The sequence below is a fragment of the Sceloporus occidentalis genome, unplaced genomic scaffold, assembly GCF_023333645.1.
Source record: "Sceloporus occidentalis isolate IW3139 unplaced genomic scaffold, rSceOcc1.0.p SCAF_15, whole genome shotgun sequence".
Classification (NCBI taxonomy): domain Eukaryota; kingdom Metazoa; phylum Chordata; class Lepidosauria; order Squamata; family Phrynosomatidae; genus Sceloporus; species Sceloporus occidentalis.
The window spans coordinates 7,640,284-7,665,277 of record NW_028316995.1 but is presented as its reverse complement, the minus strand read 5'-3'; the positions used below and the strand labels follow the sequence as shown (position 1 = coordinate 7,665,277).

The 24,994-nt window shown below is 36.7% G+C and overlaps 1 protein-coding gene across 1 annotated transcript in view; it reads right to left on the bottom strand.

Moving 5' to 3' along the window:
* The window catches only part of LOC149303207 (1-phosphatidylinositol 4,5-bisphosphate phosphodiesterase beta-1-like), a 253,652-nt gene that overhangs the window by 52,601 nt on the left and 176,057 nt on the right, over positions 1 to 24,994 (bottom strand). The window contains exons 11-16 of the mRNA XM_089481675.1: positions 15,191 to 15,337; positions 13,466 to 13,623; positions 11,732 to 11,814; positions 8,222 to 8,306; positions 7,689 to 7,866; positions 463 to 536 (exon numbers count right to left, since the gene is read on the bottom strand). Of these exons, the coding sequence (XP_089337801.1) occupies positions 463 to 536; positions 7,689 to 7,866; positions 8,222 to 8,306; positions 11,732 to 11,814; positions 13,466 to 13,623; positions 15,191 to 15,337 (725 nt within the window). The remainder of the gene's footprint in view (positions 1 to 462; positions 537 to 7,688; positions 7,867 to 8,221; positions 8,307 to 11,731; positions 11,815 to 13,465; positions 13,624 to 15,190; positions 15,338 to 24,994) is intronic.

Here is a 24,994-nt window from a genome sequence, read left to right as displayed (position 1 = left end):
ATACACTCATACTCGGCAAGCTTTCTGAGCTAACCCTAGTTCCAAAGAGGTACTGCCCCCTTCCCACAGTGCCACACTTGGCAGCTATTCTATAGAACAAATGAATGTATTTACTACTAGAGAAGTGACATAATTATATACCATACCATGTACCAATTCTATGATTTGCTACATCTTTCGGACAACAGATTGCACTCGATACCCTAAGTGTCTTACTGGTTGCCAAGATAATTTACAAAATTCCTACAAAAATGATGTAGGTCCTACAAAAATAATGCCATTTTGAGATAGGTTGCACTGACATACACACAAATGTTTTGGTGCTCCAGCCCCTTTATCGATGCATCTACCCTTTAAAAATTACATATTTAAATGAATCCATTGTTATTATGATTACCATAATGGTTTCATGAAAAATATAATGTATGATTTTGGAACTGAAGGGACACAAAAAGATCTTACTTCATCCATGGAAGATTTCTTACAGTCATCATCATCGTCATCATCATCTTCCTCACTCTCGATTTCTGCTTCCCCTGGAAAATATATACGTGTTTCATAAGGATTTTTTTACCATGTTATCAGTTTTAGGACAGCCATTGTACAGCGCTACAGAATATGATGGTGCTATATAAAACAATAAATAATATTATTCCAGTGGCCCATGTACTGAAACATGATGCAAGATTAAAGCAAATATTCAAATATTTACATATTCGCAGCCTTCGTGTTCTTGTATGAGCTGATGTTTATGTATTAACATTGTTGCTCGAATTAGACTCAGTAATTTCATTATGATAGTAACTTATTTATACACTTGCACTGCTTGTGCCACAATGAGGAGAATGAGGAGATAATGGAAAGTCACCTCACTCCAACTGATAAACTGACCTTCTTCTCATTTTTGTGGCAGGGTTCTACTGGAAACATAAAAAAATATTGCCAAACGTCCAAAATGTACTTGTAAAATTTAGAAACACAAAAGGTTTCTTAGTTATTAAGGTTTTGAAAACAAAATCTAAATAAGGGAAATGCAACTTGGCCATTAAATTACTTAATTATCCGAGATGAAGGCAACCTCCCCCCCACAAGGATAGGCAAAGTGTTTGTACAAGGGCACCAGTCTCCATGGCAAGGCTTGTGAACGTCCATAGAACATCATTAAATTGTCCACCACAGACCCCAGTAAATGCCCACCATGAGAAATGTTGGTGCCCACCCATGCCCCCCAACACCCCCTTTCCAGCTAGTCAACCATGCCCACAAGAGTAGGGAAGAAAAACAACTTCTATAGGCGATCTCATGAAACCCTTGATAAAACCCTATTTATCTAAATATGTAATAAGTACCATTATGAACTGTATCATATTAGAATTATCATGTGTAATAAATGCATTTCTGAAAGGTATAAAATAATGCCTACCAATCCCATCTACCCAAAGGAGTTGAATGATTAGGGTGTGTAGATGTTACAACCTTCTATTTTCAAGGGTTTTTAACCACTGTGTCATCTAATATCTATATGTGACTAATTAGTAATCAGTGAATAGAACCAACAGGGATTTATGTGTATGATGTATATGATGTGTATGGTTCCCTGGTCATTCCAACTCTTAACAGGGTGCACAAAGGCAGGTGTGGCGAGTGTGTGCGGTGCCATGTATCCAAGCTGCACCAAAGACAGAGCTCTGCGTGAGGTAAGAGGGAAGGGAAGGAAAGATGAGGACAGGGAGGCAGAGCTTTATGAGGACCACGGATGATCCTAGGAGTTGAGAGAGAGATAGTGTGTATGCATCTGTATAGTGATAGAGTGAGTGTGTGTTAGTGTTTGGTCTAGGAGAGAATTAAAGTGTGTGTTACAGCATGGTGTTAGTGTGTGTGAACATATGGGTATGTGCATATGTTTAAAGGTATCGTCTGTGTTAGTTACAGGGGGGACATCAAAGAGTACTACAACCAGGTACCACTAATGCTAAGCTCACCCCTGACTCTTAAGGTAAGTTTTAATAGTTCACAGATTGGAAATCACTGCCAACTTCGGTAAATTCTTTGCTCTGAAATGCAGCAGTGCTATACTGCCCAGTTATCTCTAATATTTATACTTACTCAGTGGAATTAGAATGACAAAGTAACACAAACAGCTGCTTTGGCAAAAAACAAGAAACTAAGTGTAGGACTATTTGTGCCAAGACATATGAAATGTGCATTGTATTACCGACCTCTTGAGCAACAGGCATTTAATAAATAAATCATAGTTACAAATGTTTATTTGATTCTAAGAACGTTTAGTTTTCAGCCTGTCATATAATTCTGAAAAGATATAAACAGTAAGGCAATGGTTATCCTTTTGGTTCTTAAGCAGCGCTAGCGGAGTAGCAATCATTGGGATCTATTCACTAAACTGTGAGTCAGCAAACTCACACGTGTTGGGCAAAAGTCCAACTGGCAAATTCACACATTTACACGTACCCCCCCCCCAAAAAAACTCTTAACATACTCTTATGTGTAGGAGCGTTGATGCAAGTGGGGGAAAAAAAGCAGATTCATTTACCTTGGGGGTTGGAAGGCGACTTCCCTCAACATATTTGATTTTTAAATATTCTTATTTTTAAAATACTGAATTTTCCTACTATTGCTACAACCAGTAAAAACATTAAGAACAATAGTAACAGCAAAAAAAACACAGATAATCATAATGTTGTATTGAAAATATCTGTACATTTTGACCAGAGGATGGTGCTATCGCCCAGCTTTGGTTTGTCTTAAGACAGACGCTTGTCTCTGAAGACAGAATTAGTGACTCGCATCTGTTTATTTCCTGACACCTTAAATCGCTTTTACAGTCCTACTATACACTATGCAGGTATTTGATGTATAATACGGACATTTGGGCGACAAGTGAATTGTTGCCTTTAAAATACAAATAATTAGAGCAGTGAAAAACCTAAATGTTCCCGTTCCCAAAGGCAGCTGCTTCCCAGTGTGCGCTATAACCATTCACGCAGCTTTTTAACATGTGCTCATAACACTAACTTCGTTTGGAAATGGAATGTACCTCTAGGCTCTATTTATGAAAAAGTCCATTTATACAGAAAGATAAACACTTGTGTTTATTTGTTTTGTATTTCTTAAAGTGTCTGGATGGAATTGCCTGGTTTCTAAATGTAAAAAATAAGAGAGAGGTCAAATTCCAGTTTCACCAGAGGCCGTTCATTTGGTGCCCAGTTGGTACGAAAAGTATTTTTCCTGCAACCGCAATTCATTTCTGCATCGTCCGCCCTCCCCTCTGGTCCACTAAGATACCAATGCCAGGAGTGCTAAGTGATCTGGTGTGAACTACAGCAATAGCCAATCATTAGTCCTTCAGCTTAACTGGTTGTTCAGGTTGTGGCACTGGAAGAGAATGAGACCAACTGGCACCACTTTTCGTGAAAGCAGTCCCCCAGTGCGCCTAACCTACTGGCCCTTTAGGCAAATACACAGCTGTCTACTCCTGAGTTTTCTATCAAGAATTTCCACAATTAATTAATTTCTGGAAAAAGTAGATATTATATTTACGATATATTTATTTATATTGCATTGCAAGGTTTAGAGAATCAGAAATAAAATTCTATTACCCAAGCATGAAATTGTATGTTGCAGTATGCAGGCACTTCAATGGGGATTTTAGAGTGGCATATTCCAGATTTTTGGGCACTGTCCCACCTAGCTGCTATACTGTCACTCTTTCTCAGGCAATGGGGATTATGAGGCTGTCAGGAGATCCTCTGATGTACAGCACAGGCCTCCATGGAAGCTCCCACATGGCCACCTTGCAACACTCTGAAGATTAGCTCCGAAAATAGTGGGCAGGTGGTCCCTGATTGGGACAGAAGATCAGAAGTATGTTTTCCCCAGGTTCTATTGGTCCTTGAAATTGTTCCCAAAAATTATCTTCCGACAGTAAAGTATTTTTTAAAAGCTTTTTTTTTCTCTTAAATGCAATTAAAGCAATACGCCATAGTCTATAGCACTATAAATAATCCACACCAAACCTTTTATTTTATATAATGCTATCCTTAAGAATGACAAAATGACAGTAAAAATTGGATTTGTGATGTTTGTTTCTGATTGTACTGAAACATCCAGTGTAGACGTCATGCTCCTTCGCTATAAATTGCGAACTAACTATAACTTAATCTTACCATGGATTGCATGGAATTTATTAGGTGGTAAATTAGCATATGCCACTATGCAGGTTAACGGCTAAAGTACTTTTGGTTCCCGAAGCAAAGTAGATTATTGCCCCTCAGTTGCTGTCTGCACTGTAGAAGGAATTGCCTCCATTAGGGTAAGACTTTGCCTAGGCTTCCATGAAGATATGTTTTATCTACCAGAGACAGCCATGACCCCTATGCATCTTGATGTGTTAAGTGTGATGAATATAAAGCTGATGAGCTATTGGAAAACCAATAGTGGTCAATAACAAATGTCTTTTAATTCATCACTTAAGTTCAAATATACATTTATTGGGCTATGAAAATCACCAGAATGGTTGAACTCCACTGAATATTGATTCCACTTTAACTTCTGTATTTATGACTTGGCAGCCGCAAATACTAAACATGTCATCCCTTAGGCCATGAAATGCAGACATAACAGTCACATTTTGTAAAGAAATCTTAAAACGTATTTAGGAATCATTTTCCTAATTTCTTTACATTACACAAAAGATTTACTGGCGTTTCCATTTCTATTCTATAATTCCATTATAATGAAAAGAAAGCCTAGCCTATTTTGGTTTGGGCGGGATCACTTGTATGCTTTGCGTATTTCTGTGATGCAGCTTTACACTGTCTTCTCTGTGATCGGTGCACACGGGTGGAAGCAGACTTTTACTTCCCTATTATTAGTTAGCTTTGAGTATTTTCCCATCTTTACTCTCTCACATGAAAACATGAAAGGGAGTGGTTTTGTTCTTTGAGAGCAAGCTGTTTTGGGAAAGCAAGTCTGCATATATATTCCAATACATTGGCAGAAATTCTGGAAGAACCCGACGGACTTGTTTTAAGGACATACACACCTCAACATCTCAGGTCTCCAAATCGAGACACCTATGTTGGGGAGTGTGGCTACTGGTGGAAAGGGGCACCAGTCATACCATATTCACTGCAGACCATCATGAGGTAGCCACGTGGAAGCCGCAATGGACATCTTTGTCCAGAAATTGGGACACTTGGGAACATATGCATAGGTGATACACACTAGGACATTTTTCATATTAGGAAAAGCTTTAAGTGTATTCCAGGGTTCATCTGAAACCAAGGCTGATTTTCTAAAATATACTAAAGCTCTACAGACTTACAATAAGCCTTGTTGTGGTTTATATCGTGGTATAGACAAACGGTCTCCTGCAAAACAAATGTCTTCCCCCATCCCCTGTGAAAAAGACAAAGCCATCTCTGTTAGCCTATATCCCATAAAGGCAATGGTAAGGTTTACATAAGAATTCTTGAATGTTTTGCGTACACAAAACTTGTATTTTTTTTTATATCTTTTCCCTTTCAATATCCAAGTATAACATTTTATTACTTTATTTTGGCTAATCCTATCTGCAGGCATGCTGCCAACAGCCCAGAACAAGCAGAACAGGAGCAGTCATATCATCTTCCCAAAAGCTAGAACAAATTGCCTTTTTTTTTTTTTTTTTTTAATATATATTCACCTTTTAAAATTCATTTAATCTTAAATGGGCTCCTGGAAGATGAAAGCGGGTTTTGCATGGCTGGAAGTGTGAGAAAAGGCAGTAATTTAATCCTTCTTAATATTGCATTTTGTCCTTCAACTAGACTGATACCATGAAAATTAAATGCCTATACCTATATGAAAAAGAGTGTATTAGGCTTACTGGATAACCATGTATTGTTTGGGTTCGCAAACAGATTTTAATTGTCTAATCTTTTTAAACATGCAATGACACCTAGTAGAATTATCAGACTATTTGTTACAGTATTAACTTTATACGTTAGCACACTGTGGCTGTTTCAATGAAATCCCATAGGCCAAGCCAAATTGAGAACTCAGACCCTGGAACACTTTTAAAAGGATACCATAGGTAAACTATGCAGTGGAATGGGCAAACCTGAAAAAGAATGGCTCATGCATGGACTCTATAACTTCCTTGTCTGTCGTTTGGAGATTCCAGCTGACAAGCGGCAGTGGAGAAAATAATGTGAAAATTGGAATCATGGAAAAAATTGGTGCCTGTGGGGTATTTAGTCTTCATGGGGGGTTTTGAATGCTATTCACTGGGTATGCACTGACCAAACCTCAGCACACAGATGCCTCATTAATGGTGAAAAAACAAAGTGATGAAGAACAGTCCGAAAGAGGTATATAGAGGTATATAGACGCCATTAATGGTGTCCAGGTGAGGCTTTAAGTTGCTTAAGAGTCTCTTTTAGGTTAAAATGCAGTCCCAATGATTCAGCTCGTTGGTAAGCAATATACCCATGAAAAATTACATAGGACTCGCCAAACTAGTGGTACTTTGATGTAGTGGCCGGCTAAGCAACATATGGCCATATAGTGTGACATAATCCCCAATATTTATGCCTTAGATAGCTGTATCTTTAGGTATCTGTTCCATACACAACGAGGAGAACTCATTGATCATCTCAGCATTAAAGACGATTCAGGTTTCAAACAGTTATATTATTTCCTCCGTATGCACTGATTGTAAAATGGTACAATCTAAGAGACTTAAATAATTCCAGTAGGCTTAAGAAAAGATTAATTGTATTCTGCAGGTTATGTGGAGCTTGCTTTTAATTTATTTTCCCATAAAAAGCGGCATCTGTCTGTAAGCTAGATCTGTATAAAAGTTTTAGAAGCTGCACGGTACAAGGTCAACCTTCCTTAAAGACATCAAACTCCAACCGATATGGCTCATATTCCCAAATATATGTGAAATGCATATTTTTTAAATCATTACCAATTTCTGGACTAAAAGTTAGATTTAATAAGCTTTTCCTGTTTGCCCATTCTTGTGGTATTTGCCTTGCGGAGCTGGATAATAGATGGCATTTTAAAATTTCCATCCCAGAATTGATATTATTTTTTTTATATGGTACTGAATTTCATACATCTGGAAGCATTCTATGACAGCTACAAGCCTTCCTGCTTCGTTAGTCCCCTCTCCGTTCAGTGACAGCCACCATAATGCCAGCCAAAAAACAAGTCTCACTAGGCCTGGAGACTTTGCTTAGCTTATGTATGTACATTTAGGTGGAATTTGGTAAACCCAGCAGTGCAGATTTTCCCTCTGAGATGAGCAGTTAAGGAAGGGCTAAAGGATGACTCCTTAAAGGGTTAAAGGTTGACTCCTTATGAACATTGTAAGTAAGTCAAATTATGTCATATAGTACTTGTAATGTCCTGTCTACCCATTGTACAGCGCTATGGAATATGATGGTGCTATATAAAACAATAATAATAATACTCTAAAGCTACAACATTATTTCAAGACCCTTTTGCTATCAATTTCCAATCGGCAATTACCCCATTTTTCCCCGTTTACTTATTTTTTTCTGGTATATACAATATTTGTTTTAATTTGTACAAAGGCATTTTTGTTAATTAATTTCTCTATTTTGACACGCCAATATTTCATTAATCCCCAAGCGTGTGTAACAACCCTATTGCCTCACCTGCTCCAGGGGATGATGGTTCAAACACGCTAGAGGTGTCACTGCACGCGGTGGATGCTTGTTCAGAAAGTTTCTTCTTAGCGCTCCTATTTGATGACTTGTGAGATTTCTTTTTATTCTTTATCAAAATTTTATACTTTAAATCCAAAGGGCTTGGAAGAGGAACTCCAGGCTCAAGCTACGACATAAAAGACAAACATAGGTAGCAGGTTCATGTGCCCAAAATAGAATAATAAGCAACTAATAAGCAGATTATTCCATGCATGTTAAAATTCCCTTACTGTGTTAACATCTACCACTGAGAGGCTGTTCCATATCTAAGACCCTTCCAGAACCCAAGTACAGCTATCAAAACGAGGCTTCCACTTTTTACTATAATTTGGTTACTTTAACATTATAGGAGATATTATTGTAAGGCTTAGATCGACTAACTCCCCATGTACCTCTTGATGAGACATCAGCCTGGCATTGTGCATAATTGTTTCTATGGATGTTCTAGATATATTTAACATGACTGAAGAAGTAAAACTTACTGGGTGCTTTTCTAATGTGTCCGTTAAAAGTCCATCTCCAAATATTTGTTTGCAGTATTCTGCCATCTTTGCTTGTTGCTTTGGTCTAAAAAATAAGATAATACAAATATACAGCACACCCGTTCAATGATTGTTTAGCTATATCACTCAACACACGGGGCGCGAAAGTATGCACTCACTTGTGATAACGGGCCTCAATAATTGACATTTATGGAGGTAAAATATGCATGAGCATCCCTAAGGCTGTTCCTTAATCCTTAGCCACTGAGTGACCTTGAAGAGGTATATCCATCCTCACTCAACTTTAGCTTCTGGATAACTAAATAATATGCGTCCAAATGAGATCACATGTATAGGTACACTGCTTATTATCTTCACGTAATTCTCCAGCATGAAGTCCCAGAGCTTCCATACTACATTAAATGTTCATGAACTTCATTCTGTCACATTAGAAATATATACAGTCCCTTAAGAGGTCATCACGCTGGAGGCACCATGGTCTTTTGTCCAGCAGAGTGTGAGTAAGAGATAGAGTTTGACGTGAGTTGGCCTGGAGGGTATGGAAACATGTGTTTGCCCGTGGAGCACTCTGTGCTGACCACATACGACAGCGTGGTAGGCAGCTGTGCATAGCTGATCTGACAAAATCCTCAAGGGAACATCGAACTATCAATAGCTGTTAAAACATACTTCCTGGGAGAGTGCAGATGGATGGGGAAATTGTGCAATGGCACAGAGGATCTTACTAAGCCCTGAAGTCTATTACCATTGCCTTTTCGGTCTGCTGTCCCGCTGAAAGGATGATTGAAATGGCATGAGATGAAACTCCCAAGAGTAACCAAATATAGAGAAGTAACCTAGTTTTAACTTGGCAGCCTCCCGAATAATAATATATATATATATTAAAGAACAGAAGAGTCTGTCTCACCGGGGACTAAAACAACAGATGGGTGCATGGCAGATGAAATGAATAAACAATAACTGCTTGGGGGTATTTAACAGCAAATGGCACAGCAACAAATATTTATTAGGGCTTAAAGGAACACTGATACTTCCTTTATTGTATTTAAATTACAGAAGCAAAGCCATGAAATAAAGTACGAAATCTCTTGGAATGACACTTTGGTTTCTTAAGAACTTTAATCCCATGAAACAGAAAGGCTATCTTTTGTTTTTTCTGTTCAATGGTAAACACATACATGTCTGCTGCCTAGTCCACCTACGTACTCTTTTACTGTTCTTTATGCATCTGTTTGTGTTAAATCTAAAGTGGAAAAATGTCATGTGTTTTGTGTGTTGTGTGTTTTGTGTGTGTTGTGTGTTTTGTGTGTGTTGAGTGGAACAGGCAGAATACCGGTGATTTTGTTATGGAAGGGCTTATCTGTAAGGTAACACTTTTTGAACTGAACAACATGAGGCTTTTTCATATGCAAAGCACCTGGACTTTTTATTCCATCGCTCACGGAGAAAGAATTGATACACATCAGGCCTTGAAATATACATTACTCCTTTAGCGAATAAAATAGGAGTCATGTTAGTCTATGAAATGTATAATAAGCCCCTGATAAAGTATTAGGATCAGGTCGTATATATAAAATGTTGTATATAAAATTTTTTACCAAACATAAAAATGCCGTATATGTAGCTTTAAGGTGAGGGGGAAATGTATGAGGTCAGAAAGCACAGAACTAATACATGCAGTGTTAATGATGTGAGCAGTAACGCAGGTTGCGAAACTAATTCTGAACACTTAGGGCAGGTTTTAAAAGCAAAAATAGTTGACCTGTCAGTTTTTTTTAAAGATATGACGCAGAACAGGGCCAGCCCGACAATGGAGCCGAGTGGGGCAACCGCTCCAGGAGGCACTTTTGAAGGGGCGGCACTTTGCCCCAAGCACTTTTTTTTTTTTTTAAAGCGAAAGAGAGAGAGAGGGGCGCCGAGTGGTTTTCACTTACCAAGCTGTCAGTACCCGCTCGGCGCCCCTCTCTCTCTCCTCTGCGGCGAGTCTTCCTGTTCAGTCTCGGTGCCGGCTTGTAATGCTGAGCATTACAAGCCGGCACCGAGACCGAACAGGGAGACTTGCCGCAGGACTGCTGAAAGTACAAGGGGGGGGTAAGGGTAGATAAGGGGGTTGGCGGCATTTTAAAATTTAAAATTTTGCCTTGGGCTGGCCCTGACGCAGAATATGGTTTAACCCCTTCAATACCCTATAGACGTACCGGGACGTCCAAAAAACGCCCACTAAGAAACCCCTATGGACGTCCCGTTACGTCCAGCCCTTCGTGCAGCGTCAGGGACACATCCCTGCCGCTGCACGGGAGACCAGGCTGTCGTTTGACAGCCTGGACTCCCCCCTGGCAACAGAAGCCGGCATCGCCGGCTTTCTGCTGCCCGATCTCCTGTAACAGCTTCCGGCATGAAAGCCGGTAAGCTGTTACATTTGAAAGTGCCCGATCGCGTAGTTTCAAACGCGCGATCGGGCATTCCCTTCCGGGTTGCGTCACTGCTGACGTAACCCGGAAGGTCATCGGAGGACAGGATATCCCCTGCGGGGATATCCTGCCCTCCGATGAGGCACAGAGACTGTCCATGTCTCTCACTCCCCCTCCCGTCCTGAAACGGAAAAGCTGAAAAAAAAAAAAATTAAACCATTAAAAAAATAATATTAAATAAATCATTAAAATAATGATATAAATAATACTAAAAAAAATTATAATGTGAGCTGTGATGTCATTGTGACATCACTGGCATGTTCAGGAGGTCCCTAGGAGGACCTCTAACCATTACTGTGTAAAAAAAAAATATATAAAAAATACAAAAAAATTTAAAAAAATTAAAATTAAAAAAATATATAAAAAAATATAATAAAAAAATTCTTAAAAAAACCTTACTTCCCATTGCCCTAGCATAACATCTAGCCAGTATAACCCTCCTGCCCCTGTTCACAACCCCCAAACCCGTTAAGCCATAGGCATAACAATGATACAAAATTGTACACCTAATAGTATGCTCCCTGGTGCTGGGAAAGTCTGGAAAATCTATATAAATTAGGTATTTCTGAAATCAGGACACCTGAATTGATAAACTTGGAGGGGATTTTCCATCACTTTACCTAATTTTGTGAGGATTCAGAGGGAAAATGTAAAAAAAAAATTGTTTATTTTTCTAATCTTCGCTAGTTTTTACTAAATTTCTCATTCTCAGTTTTCAGCTAATCATCCAACTATGGTATCAAATAAAAGCTCTGTCTCTCCTTGAAAAAACAATATATAGTTTACATGGGTACACTATTCACAGGAAAAGAGAATCATCGCTAAACCGACATACCCCAAAAATGGCAAAATTGCTCTGGGCTTTGAGGTACCAAAAACCCCTGGGATTGAAGGGGTTAATTAAAAGGACACAATGAATACGTTTTACAAACAAGGAAAAGGTATCCTAATCATTACTTTCTGATAAGACTGTTCGCCTAAAAGTATTGACAAATTATAAAACTGTCCAACAACTTACGAATCCACATGATTTTCAAAAGACAGGAGAATTGGGTACGGTGAGGTCTTAAATGCACATTCAGCAATGGCTTCTATAACTTCCTGAAATCAGAATAACATTTCAGAACTTCTCAAACACATTCTTAAAAACATTGTAATAAACAGGGGCCACCCAACCACAAGACCTCCAAATGGATGTCTATGTAGTCTATGCATAAAAGCATTGTCCAAACTCAAAAGGAATTTGATATTGATAGGGTGGAATTTAGATACTATAGTATTAATCCAGGCTGATTAGTTTAATGGCTTTCTATTCCAAGACCCTAAACCATCTATACCGTATGCATTAAAGATGCTTAACTGTAACAGTACCTTTAATATGATTGCATTGACTTTACGTTGACTGGTGGAAACTTTGGATGGAAATCCATCACTGACTTTTAAGGGAAAGGTTACGGTCTGAAAGCCGCTCTAAAGAAGAATCTGTATTGAAGAACTCTGTGAGTACTTTAACGCAATGGAGCTCCCAAATATCAAATGCGTTGAAGTCCATATGATGGCTGGGGTGTTAACTACAGAAAGTTATGATAAACATTTGGAATACTGATCGGAAAAAAAGAACAAATAATGCATATAAGCTAACAAACCTAATTTGCTGTGAATCGTCACACTATATTCTGTATTAAATTAAACTATGGTGCTTATCCCTCACGGCTGAGCACTAATAAGCCTCTCAAATGGAGGAGAACATAGCAAATTCCTATTGTGTTCCAAACATGTATTTCAGACCTTCCAATTATAAGAGGCTTAAGAGTTACATTGCATTATGTGTCTTGAATTCTAGAAGTATTGTTTTCAGTTTTTTAAAGATAGCAATGTTCTGCTTCATGCTGCTTCAACAACATAAGGCATGACGAGAGATTTTCTACATTGTACACCTTTCGGTGATAAACCAATTTTTTCATTTTCCTACCAAGTTGAAATTGCAATTTGGTTTCTGATTTTCACGATGTTTCAAGGATGTATTAGGTCATTTGTAATAGCTATGACATTCTTAAGGATTCTGATACACAGGAAGTAAATGAGCAAACATTTAGACTCAAGAACAGAGAGGCTCAGTCCCCACCTATGCTTTCGTTGAACTGGAGTAGGGGCTGCTCACCTGCCTTGAGAACTTGTCTCCAGAGGAAATTCTATTTTATAAGCCAAGTAAAGTAAAATACAAGGCGCTTTAATGAAGGGAGCTGGACGATGGGAAAGTATAAAATCAAAGGTTCTGAGAAATTTCTGCATACGTCTGTGCCAGTAGAAGAATAGAAAAGTATAGATAAGAAAAGATGAGCGATAGAAGAAAGAAATAGCAGCTACTAACACCGATGAGCGGTTCCTGATGCTCTAAAGAATATATATATATGTCCTGATGAAAGTCTGAAATAAACAAGACTGAAACGTTGACTTGAAAACCGAAGTTGTTTGTGTGGTTATTTGGAAAGTCCCTGGAGTGCCGGTAACTATTTTTGGACTTTATATATATATATATATATATATATATATATATATATGCAGTATAATAGATTGGTGGGATTTCTATCAAATATAGATATGGTGATGGTCTTTACGGACAAGTCAAGAGAAACTAGTAGCATAGATCGTAAACATAATGTTTACACTCCATTCTTCATCAAATGGATGAAAACACCTACAAGGCAACAGATGGCAACATTACTCATCTCCCGTTTTGCATGTGTCATACCTTAAAGGATATTTCAGTGGTCATCGTAAATCCATGTGTAATAACCGGTTCTTCCTCGGCAGTTCTTCCTTTCCAGCAATCCAGCTCAACGCAACGGCAGCCTGCCAACAGGACTTGACGATACATCTCCACTGAAGAGTTACCAGCCAACTGCCCAGCTGTAAACATAACACACAGCCAAATTTACAGAATCTCTGATGCTCAAATGCATTTATCAATAGTAACTGTGTGTGTATTATTACACATAAAAAAACTATAATGAGATATTTGAAGTCAAAGATGGGGACATATGGAGATGGTTAATAATATACTGTAAAAACTAGACTTGTGCATTCGTATTCGGGCGAACATGAAAACGAACACGAAGGGTGTGTTTTCGTTGTTCAGCCCGAATACCAAACATACGAACATGGCGGCGGCAAAACTTATATGAAGACGAAGACACACAACACGAAGTTCGTCTTCATGTTCATCTTCGTGTTCGTCTTCATTTACTAATCTCTCTGGTCCCTTCCCCATCTATCCTACCTTATCTACGCAGCATCGCAGGGGTTAACGGAAGCGGAAATCCGTAGGTTCGCTGTCAGGAGTTAAAGGGTCGTGCGAGCGACTCTATTGGTCGCCTGCAGGTATAAATAGCTGAGACTATTTCCGTTTTAAAATAATTTTGTATGCGCTGTCCATACGCGATAATCACTATTAACAGGAAATCTGACACTAAACTCTAATTTGGGTAGGGATACAATTTTTATTACAGATTTTTTGTATGTATCTAGGGAATTAGATGTATTAGAATGTAATAGGTAGCACTTTCAAGATCAAAATTATTTCCAGTGCCAAGTACAATGGCAGAGCAAATAAGAATGTTATTTAACCTGGAAAACATCCGTACAGAGTGCGTGGATGCATTAAATGTTATGCATGGGTGAGTTAAAATTGCAGCCCTGTATAACGCATTATCTACAGTTATTCCCCGAGAGATCTGGCCACCCAAAGAAGAAATCACTTAAAAAAACACTTCTACAGGCTCAAGGTTTAACCCCTTAATGACAAATGCATAATCACAATGCATTGTTTTTAATGGGTTTAAGGACAACTCATTGTCCTTAAGGGGTTAAATAAAGGAACCCTCAGTCAATGGCCTTAAGCGATGATCCTAAAAGAGAACTTGCATGTATGTTATTGGATCGTTGACTAAGAGGAATACCTTCCTTTTGAAGTGTCTCTGTTCTCAGTTTAACCAGTAATCCACACTATTTACTTTTACATAAGGTCATGTATATGTTAAACATTTACATGCATTTAAACTTATATGGAATGTAAACGTGCTTCTTTGTTTCTTCGTTTTTTTTATTTTGCAATAGAGTTTCCATTAGATTTTTGTTTTTCATAGTCTCTTTTATATTTTCTTTTTTCAGTATGTAAAAAGAAGGACTGTCTTTGAACATGCATCACTGCTAAATTAGTACTACAATACAGATTTGTATATTGAACCACGAAACATGGGCGCATATAGGTAATTTATGGACATGGTGTACATTGGGGTTTGAAAATCCCAGAAAAGCAAAATATTCATAATGTATATAATAGCAAATTATAAAATTTTACCCTTTATAAGCTAATTAGTTGTGTTTTGCTGGTTATTAGCTAACCATAGTTTTTTTCATATCGAAGTATACCATGAAAATGAAAACAAAATCATTTTTATGAAATGTGGGATTTTACCTGTGAGGTAGGTGTTGTGGGAAGAATTGATAAAGTAATGTGAGAGGGGCTGTGACATGTCTTCATTTAAATCCAGTTTCTCAGGCGGTACGACCCCATTCTCTTCACTACTGAGATAACTCATAAATCCTTCCACCGATATGTGACCTGGAAAAGAGAAAAGGGGAAGGAAATACATGAAATTAAAATAAAACAAGTCTGCAACACTAGAGAATCATAGGGAAGTGTCAGAGAGACAACGGTATACATTAAATTCACTAAAAAACACAGGTTTTATACAAAACTAATAAAACAAATGCCAGGCATGGTTCAGAATATTTTATCAAGTAGTATGACATCAAAATGTAATAATGACTTTTTTAACGATGTTTCACCATTATTTGTTTAAGACAATCTACAAGTTAAAGACAAAGTAATGTCACTGTAAATATTTCTTACTGATGCATACCCTATTTCCTTCATCAAGTAATGAGACAATTTATTTTAGTACAGTAGATTTAAATGGAACATGTTTTCTTCATTTTTTCTGCCATATCATCAAATCATTACAAAATGTGGTAGAAATGTCCTCATGCTGATGCTTACATGTTATTTATATAGCCCAAAACTAGTGTCGGTCGTAGTTAGCCTTATATTTCATATCTGCAATCACAAAATAGTAGCTAGAGGGTATGTGAAGTTAGCTATCATTGTTAAAAATTGTAAAACAATTATTTTATCCAGTATCAAGTTCACAGTTATTAAAATAAAACTTGTAGCCAGCCCTGTTGGACCACCAAATTACCATGGAGCACCATGGCATAGACAGCAATGGCACAATCATAGTCTTCCAAATTGTCATTGGATTATGCGATGTAACGTTATTTCTGGAATATTTTTATATTTTATATGTCTTAATCAGTTTAGCAATGATGAGTTCTTCCAGAAGATCAAGGGAATGGGGAAGAAACTACCAAAGTGAGAAAAAAAGGCTACCAATGGTATTAAAAAAGGTCTACATTTTATTTATTAAAAATGCCCACTATTTAAGGGAATATAAAGTCGATTTTTTACAAAAAGTAAAATAATGACTGAATGCTAATATTTCTTGTTTGGATTATAATAGTTTATAATAATTTATAATATAATTTTATAAAACGTTAATATATATATATATATATATATCACAACAAAATTTAGTATATATGTATTGCACAGAACACAGAGATTTTTCTTTCCTCGGTGCCATGAAATCTCATTTTATAAGAATCTGGCACCATCTCTGAACAAAAGTCCGTAACAATTACAGCGTAGAACTTTGTGAACTGACGGGATCTTCAAACCGCTGCTCCAAATCAGAGCAGGGACAAGATGATCTTTTCCCCCTATCTAGCTATGTCTGGCTATGCCACTGAAAACATATTCTTACATTTTTTCACATATTCTTTAAATAACTCAAAGCTTTCTTCAATAAGAAAAAGACATTTTAAGACTTTGAAGCTCAGCATGCATCACAGATACACACGGATATTTTTGTGCTTTGACTTTCAAGTGAAGAATATTCATCAAAGGCATGTTTCATTGTATGTTATTAATAATCAGTTTTTTTTGAATGATCACATATATATCCTACATTTTCTTCCTGCATTCCCAAGTAAGGAGACAAGACATGTTTGCTAGCAGACTTTGTTAGTGGGAGTAAAAAATATGAACAAGATCATTTTCACTATTTCCAGATGAAACAGCGTTATTGTCTATTACTTTATGGAAGACCAAAAATATAGGAGGTTCCAAGAACTGCACTGTCAATGGCAAAATTGCAATGATCCACACTTCCATTCAGCTGAAATTGCTTAAAAGTTAGTAATCAGTAAATTAAGGTGGAATTAAAGAACTGTTTGATGTGTGATCCGGGATTTTTGTGAGTAGATAAAGAAACATTTCATTGCTCACTTTGAAGGGTTAAATATACTACACTATTATTGTTTATTTTGTTTTTATACATGTATTTGCACAGGAGCTCTTCCTCAGTGTCTAAAATGTAAGCTTTATTTTTCTTCATGCATAAAATAGTAAGGACTGATACCCACAAGCTATGGTGGCTCAGATTTGCCAATTGCCTCATGTGTTTCGTGCTCTTAATTATATTCTATAAACCTATACAGCACCAATACTTTAGGCCTACTAGTTCCATCCTTCACTCAGTTGAGTCCCAATTGTCTGTAAGGAACTTGATTTAACACATGGACACTCAGCAACGGTCTCTTTGATGCACTTAGTATTGCACTTGCCAGGGTCTTATGCGACCTTGTTACTGGTCTCTAAGAGGGGCCGAGTTTTCTGAATATTTGAGGATTTCTTGGGCCACTCAGCTCTTTGTAAATAAAAGCCAATGGCCAATCTGGCGGTATCATCCAGAATATACTGAGATGACGGGTGGCAGGGAGGAGTCCTGCTGCCATGACAACCAACGTGCTGTTGGCACATGTGTGGATTGTGTAACAGCTGTTGCATGCGGCCCCCATGCATATGCAAGAAGGATTCAGTTTGTTCTCATTAAATAAAAATGGATAGAGAGTATACATCAAAGATCTTCTGCAAAAGTAGATTCTAATCATCTGCAAAACATTTATTTGCATTAAAAAGAGCAAGAGCCTGCTTGTGTTTCTCAAAATACATACTGCCATTTTTGTCTACAGATCCACAAATCTGCATTTTACTTTCTGTAGATAAAACAGAGTGTTCTTTAAAGCTGCGGTCATGCATATTTAGATTGGATGTTATTATTTTTCTTTAACCATCTCTTTTGTGGGATGTATAATTCTGCTTCACCCACACTATTCAGAAATGGATATCCTACCATTTCTAGTGTGAGAACATTTCTGCTTCCTGCAGTGATACTAAAATGTACTCCATCACTGCCTACAATAAGTGTTACTTCTATAAAATCAAAATGGCCGTATTGTACCTTCAAGCAGATCCCTACATTCATATAGTGTGATGTACACACACATATCATGTGTATCACACAAACATACACACCTAACGGTCTTGAGAGCTTACGCCATAAATATATTTCCCAAATAAAAATTATCAACAATAACTACGGACTTTGTCTCGTGTAAGACCACTATTACGATATTTCTACAATTTCTTCTTGTAGGGGAACATTTTCCAAATATTCAGTAATTTTGCATGAATGCGTAAATGAGGATTAATAACATTATGCTTCTTAAAAAGCATCTTTTGTAACATTAATGTATACCCTAGAATAGAAAACCCTACAGTAGGAAATCTCTCATAATGACAAAAGTACGTGCAGAGTTATTAATCAACAAATATTTGATTTTTATTGCTTTTGGGATGTTATTGTTGTTTTCTTCCCCTTTTAGAATTCTGGAGTAGAATAACTACGTATGCATAATCCCTGCATTATTTTTACACTTTTATAATAAAGTATAATCAAGACAAACATCTTGTAACAAGAACCTTTATCTTACAAGAATGTAGAAAATCATATAAATGCTCACAACGCACGAAGGATTAACTAATTTAGTGTTTTTTTATGTCATGATAGCAGCACACATGGCACAAGTGATTCAGATTTATCTTTTCTTAGTGTGGAAATTAATATTGGCAATGCAGTTTTGTCAGGAAGAATGAAATCTGGCTTTACAAGGCAACAATTAGTATATTATTATTCTCACGGTGAGTAGATAATATAGACAATATCATCTATGTTGGGCTTCTGAATTAATATTGAGCCAGGTGGGATCACACATATTAGTTGTATAATGTTTTTTTTTGTACCGCATCCAACAAAAAACTAAAGCAAAAATCTTGTCCTGGCATATTAATAAAGCTGTATCTTGTTAAAGATACTATCTAATTAAGATAATATCATGCTTAATTATTTCTACATTTTACGGGGTCTCTTTAGATGTCATTCACTTGATGAGGAATCACTCATATGAATGAGGAAGCTTGGTGTCCTTTCTGCATTAAGAACCTAACTACATTCACTTGCACCAGGAGTAGCCAAAGAGGACCCCAAATAATAACATCTTATAAAAGATCCATTTATAAGGCATTACGTTACTTTACTTGGAACTTAAGTAATGAGCCTTAACTTCCTTTTTTGTTTTGGTGGGGTTTTTTGTGCTATATCATATGGCAATAGAGATGAAGCAATCTCAGATTATTTCTGGGATATTTTTATAATAGTGGCTGAAATCTGCTAGAAATTCATACACATGAAGTGGTGAAATAGTATTTCTGTTTGCTTACATCTGTTTGATGATCTTTTCATAAAAAAAGATTTGGAGCCAAAATGCTGTCTTACAATATCAATAGATTAAGTACTGTAGTGACCACCCTGACACTGAGTTAAATAAAGACAGATTCACAATTAGGCTTGTTACAGCCTGTACATATGGTTCAAGAGTACTTTCTTTTGGGGCTCCCTGGGACTCATTCACCTCCCAACTGAGAAAGTGCTTATGGAGATACGGCCTTTGCCCTGCCTCCAGTCTCCTATTTTTTTTAAATAATTTTTAGTGTATAAGGCCTTTGTTTAGAGGGCTACCTGGAATCAGAGGCAGTACATTGGCCCCCAAATCTTAGAGGACTCCACCTCAATACTTCTTGGTTAAAAAGTTGGCCCTATGAAGCTGGTGCTTATAGCATCTGGCAATGATGACTTTTGTATTTGAGCAAAGTGTATATTTGGTATGTCCTCCATAATAGGACAATCTACACTGATCAGCCATAACATTATGAGCACTGACAGGTGAAGTGAGTAACACTGATAATCTTGTTATCATGGCACCTGTCCCCAGTGGGGGATATATTAGGAAGGAAGTGAACCTTTCGTCCTCAAAGTTGATGTGTTAGAAGCAGGAAAAATGGGCAGCGTAAGGATCTGATCACTTTTACAAGGGCTAAATTGTCATGGCTAGACAACTGGGTCAGAGCATCTCCAAAACTGCAGCTCTTGTGGGGTGTTTCCGATCTGGTCAGTACAAAAGTGGTACAAGGAAGAAAAAGTGGTGAACCGGCAACAGGGTCATGGGCACCCAAGGCTCATTGATGCACATGTGGGGCAAAAGCTGGCCCATGTGTTCAAATCCAACAGAAGAGCTACTGTAGCTCAAATTGCTGAAAAAGTTATTGCTATTGTTATATACTACTGATAGAAAGGTGTCAGAACACACAGTGCATGCACGTGAGCATAAGAACTGAACCATTGAGCAATGGAAGAAGGCAGCCTGGTCTGATGAAGCACATTTTCTTTTACATCACGTGGATGGCCGGGTGCGTCGCTAACCTTCAGAACACATGGCACCCGGACGCATCCATGGAGGACCCACCTCGCAACTTACAGAACTTATTTCAATTATGAATTATTTTAATTACTTCTTATTATCTTATCACTATTTTTTGTTTATTTTTGTGTGACTAATGTTTTCTCTGTAAAATTAATAAGAATACAATACAAAAGTAATTAGTAATAATTACTATGTATATATTGATAATTTTACATTATTTTTGTTCATAAAATAGCAGAATGAAAGGATTTTTCATTCATTTGCTCCTCAATGAACCCTGAGCTACCTGCTTTAGAATGTCTATATTTTAATTTCCATCACACAAACTACACTTTGTGTGACATTACTGAACACTTGGAAACAGTTTCTTGAGCTTTGGAAACACCCAATTTGGAAGAGTATTGCAAACCTCGAACTACATTGTTAACCAATGAAATCAAATGGAAACTTGGACGCGTTTAGCCTAACAGATGTGGGTTCAGTATGCCCCATTAACAGCAATTTACCAGCTGAAACAAATTTGATATTTAGTTCAGCGCGTCTTTAGAAAATGTGCACGTTTGGAATGAGATCATCAACATTTGAAATCACTGTGCAGAATCAATTTCATTGTGATCCTGCAATATTTATCTAACTCTGATTACCGTGGTACGTAGTTATATATTGCTTTGATTTTGCTCATGAAACGCTTATGAATTCTAAATGCCATATAAACTGTGATAACCTTTTCTGATTATTTTCTATAGAAATAGTTATAAAATGTGTCAAGGAGAAATATGTGCAAATAATAGTTTGTGTATAAATGGAATGCAAGCGTTACGCACATCGCAATGAAACAAATATGCTTCATTTTAAATTATTCATACAAAACGTGTTTTTTATGCTTGCATTTTTCGGAATTGTGCTATGATGATTTGACTATTTACTTAAAACCGGGCCACATTTCATCAGTGAAATTTGTGTGAACCATAAATTAACTTCATTTAAAGGTCCATCTGGAGTTTGCAGTTTTCCCTTTTTAGCTTCATAAACCCTTAGCCTAGATTTCCTAGCTCCCATAAAAAGAGAAGGCATGCAATTTTAGTAATATTTAACCATTCAGTGACCACAAAATATGTCATTTCCACTGTTGCAAAATACAGTTAATAAATTAGTTTTATAAATGAATGAATGAATAAATGAATTAATGAAGGAACTGAATGGTGGAGTGGAGGAAAGGTCCTGTAAAAAAGAAATGAGCATACAAAAAAGAAACAATATACATATATCTATGATATATGTTATTATGTACTATTACGATATTGTATTTGTATAAAGCTAGCTAAACTAAAAAGTATAGACCTACTGTAATAATACCCAGTTCATAGGCAGGGGCTATGTGGTGTATACTAAATAGTTTTTATATTTCTGGGCTGATAAAATAAAACTATATTAATACATACTTTTATGATACATTCAGTTATTTTATTTCAGTACACCGATTTCTTATTTCTTACTGCCACGTTCGGCATTGGTTCATTAAACATCCACTAGGTAGCAGTGAGCGTCCATTTGGACACAGAAAAAAAGATTTCAAAGACGTTGTCTTGAGCTGTGAACTTCTCATATTTGATGATGTTTAATTATCTCCTTCCATTCATTGCTACCAGATACATTACAGGCAACATGGAAACAATAGATACATAATAAGGAGATTATTTGGATATATGCACAGTTAGGAAGAAACGCAAATCATAATTATAGAAGAAGAATTGGATAAATACCGGTATATCGTTTGCCCATTTTAAAGGGACAAACTGTTTTTTTCTTACAAAAATGAATAAAATAAAATTTGAAGGACAGGCTTGCTGCTTTCTTTCTGGGGAAAACTCTGTGTAAATATCTAAGATAAATAGCATCTCAGATGCAAAAACATTCTGTGGCCTGGCTGTATGAGTGGGGAAATGAGTGGTCACCGAGTGGTTAAATGTTATATAAAGGCGAGCCATTGATGGAGTGCGTCATTCTGTACAAAACGTGCTAAACCGGTGTCCGGATGCCAAATTTTCACTCACGGTATGCAAAATTCACAGCATACACACGTGGCGCACCCACTGAATATTATTTATGACCATGTTTTAACCTTATGTTTATGGATCCATACATTTTTTAAAACTTAACACTAAATTTGTAACACATTCTTAACCCAACATCCTTTATAGAAATTCGACTACTTTTATTAGTATTGACCTAAATTATGATTTTGTCTAATGTGTTAAATTCTTAAGAAATTAGTTAATTTAAGGAAGATCAACGTCCATCAACAATAATTTTTAATACCTATTAACTTTCTCACATTTATCTTTTCTTTCCCTATTTTATTCTGCCTCATTTTCTTCATTCTTTGTCCTCTTCGCCCCCAAAGTCTGTCCTCATTTTTTATGTATCATGGTTATAACTGATATTCCATGAGCTGAGCTGCCCATGGTCCCCTATAATAACAATGTAGATAATTTATGTTTTTTACCATCTGCCCACAGCATGTGTTACTTGAGACTGTTCCTTAATTAAATCAATAACTTGATTAATTAGATATACAACATGCCACCTTTCATTTCGCCTGCAAAATGCCGTCTGCAAACAAGCCGGTTTACATCTGCTTTGTGAAGGAAAGCTGCAAATGGCACACACTTGGGTTCATTCTTAACTCAATATTTTAAATAATAAATATTTGCATTTGTGTTCTCAATTAAAATGGAGTTGTCATGGACAGGGCAATCTACAGAACAATGTAAAGTTTGCAATTTTTTAAAAAATGCATAAGAAAGCCCTCTGGCAGCGTGTAAGCCTGTTACAAACCAATATACCGGTATTACAACCTCAAATAATTATTTATTTTAAAATATTTCTGCAGTGTCTGTCATTATAATATTACACCCTGACTTAGTGCTTATTATATATAAATTATATAGTTTAACGGTAACCCTGTTGCCAAATACAACATTATTCAACTGACCAAAGAGTAAAAAATATTATCTATATATTGTATGAAAAGAGATCTTTCCACACAAAAAAATAGACCCGTTAAGCTCACTGTGAGAGTCAGGGAACTGATAACTAGGTTGGAAAAGAGTAATGAGACACCAGCAACTTTCTTCTTTCATAGTGAAAATCCGAAGATAACATGATCCCAGATGGGGTGTGGGGGTGTCTTATCACATCATGTTGCCACTCAGTACTTCCTAGTAAACAGCAGACTGTGAAATCTATAACGATTGTGAAAATGCAGCATCATAGTTAATAACCAGTGACATAGCCATATGTACCAGATACATATTTATTTTTAAAATTCACATTTAAATTAAACCAAAGCTTATTGCGTTAGTAGCATGCCCTAAAGTTTAATACCATATATGGCCATATACGTTTAAAAATCATAAATTGTCATTTTGTAAAGTCAGGGTTTTTTTTTTTAAATAACTTTTTTATTGAAATTCCATAATTCAGTTGACATTTTTTCTTCTTAATGTATATTAGCACCTTTAAGGTAGTACTCATTTTTCAGTAAAAAAGTAAGAATCAGCTAGCAATATACATTAATATACGTTAATATTTTATGTTTAATACAAAATGTGTATATATAATTAATGTACTGTGCAAAGGTTTTAGGCAGGTGTGAAAAAATGCTGTAAAGTAAGAATTCCTTTAAAAATACACATGTTAATATATTTTTAGCATTTAACAAAATTCGAAGTGAGTGAACAGAAGAAAAAGCTAAATCAAATCAGTATTTGGTGTGACCAAATATCATTTGGCATTAAAACAGCATCAATTCTTCTAGGTACCCTTGCACAAAGTCAGAGATTCTGTAGCATATTTTTAGGTGTACGATTAAACAATTATACCAAAAAGATGCTAATGATCATCAATTTAATATGAAGGCTGAAACACAATCATTAAGTGAAACGGAAAAAGCTGTGTAGGAGGAATACAACTGTATAAGGAACAGCTAAACTCACCAACAAGTTGAGGATGCTGGAGATGTTTAATGTCAAAAGTCATACACCATGGTAAGCACAGCAACAAGACACAAAGAAGTTATACTGCATCAGCGAGGTCTCGTCCAAACATAAATTCCAAAGCAGACAGAGGTTTCTACGTATTCTGTCCGAACTCTCTTGAAGAAGCACAAAGAAAATGTTGAGGACCACCGACACATTGAGACACTCCAACTGTGTCCAGAGGAGTTTGGTCAGAATTTATTCTGCAGGAAGTCAACAACCCCAAACATACAGCCAAAGTCATTAAGAACTATCTTCAGCGTAAAGAACAACAATGAGTGATGGCCCCAACAGAGTCCTGATCTTAACATCATCGAGTCTGTCTGGGATTACATGAAGAGAGCGAGAAAAAAACTGAGGCTGCCTAAATCTACAGAAAAACTGTTCCATGATGTTTGACACAAACTGCCTGTTGGGTTCCACTGTGCACCATGGGCAAGTGTACCTAGAAGAATTGA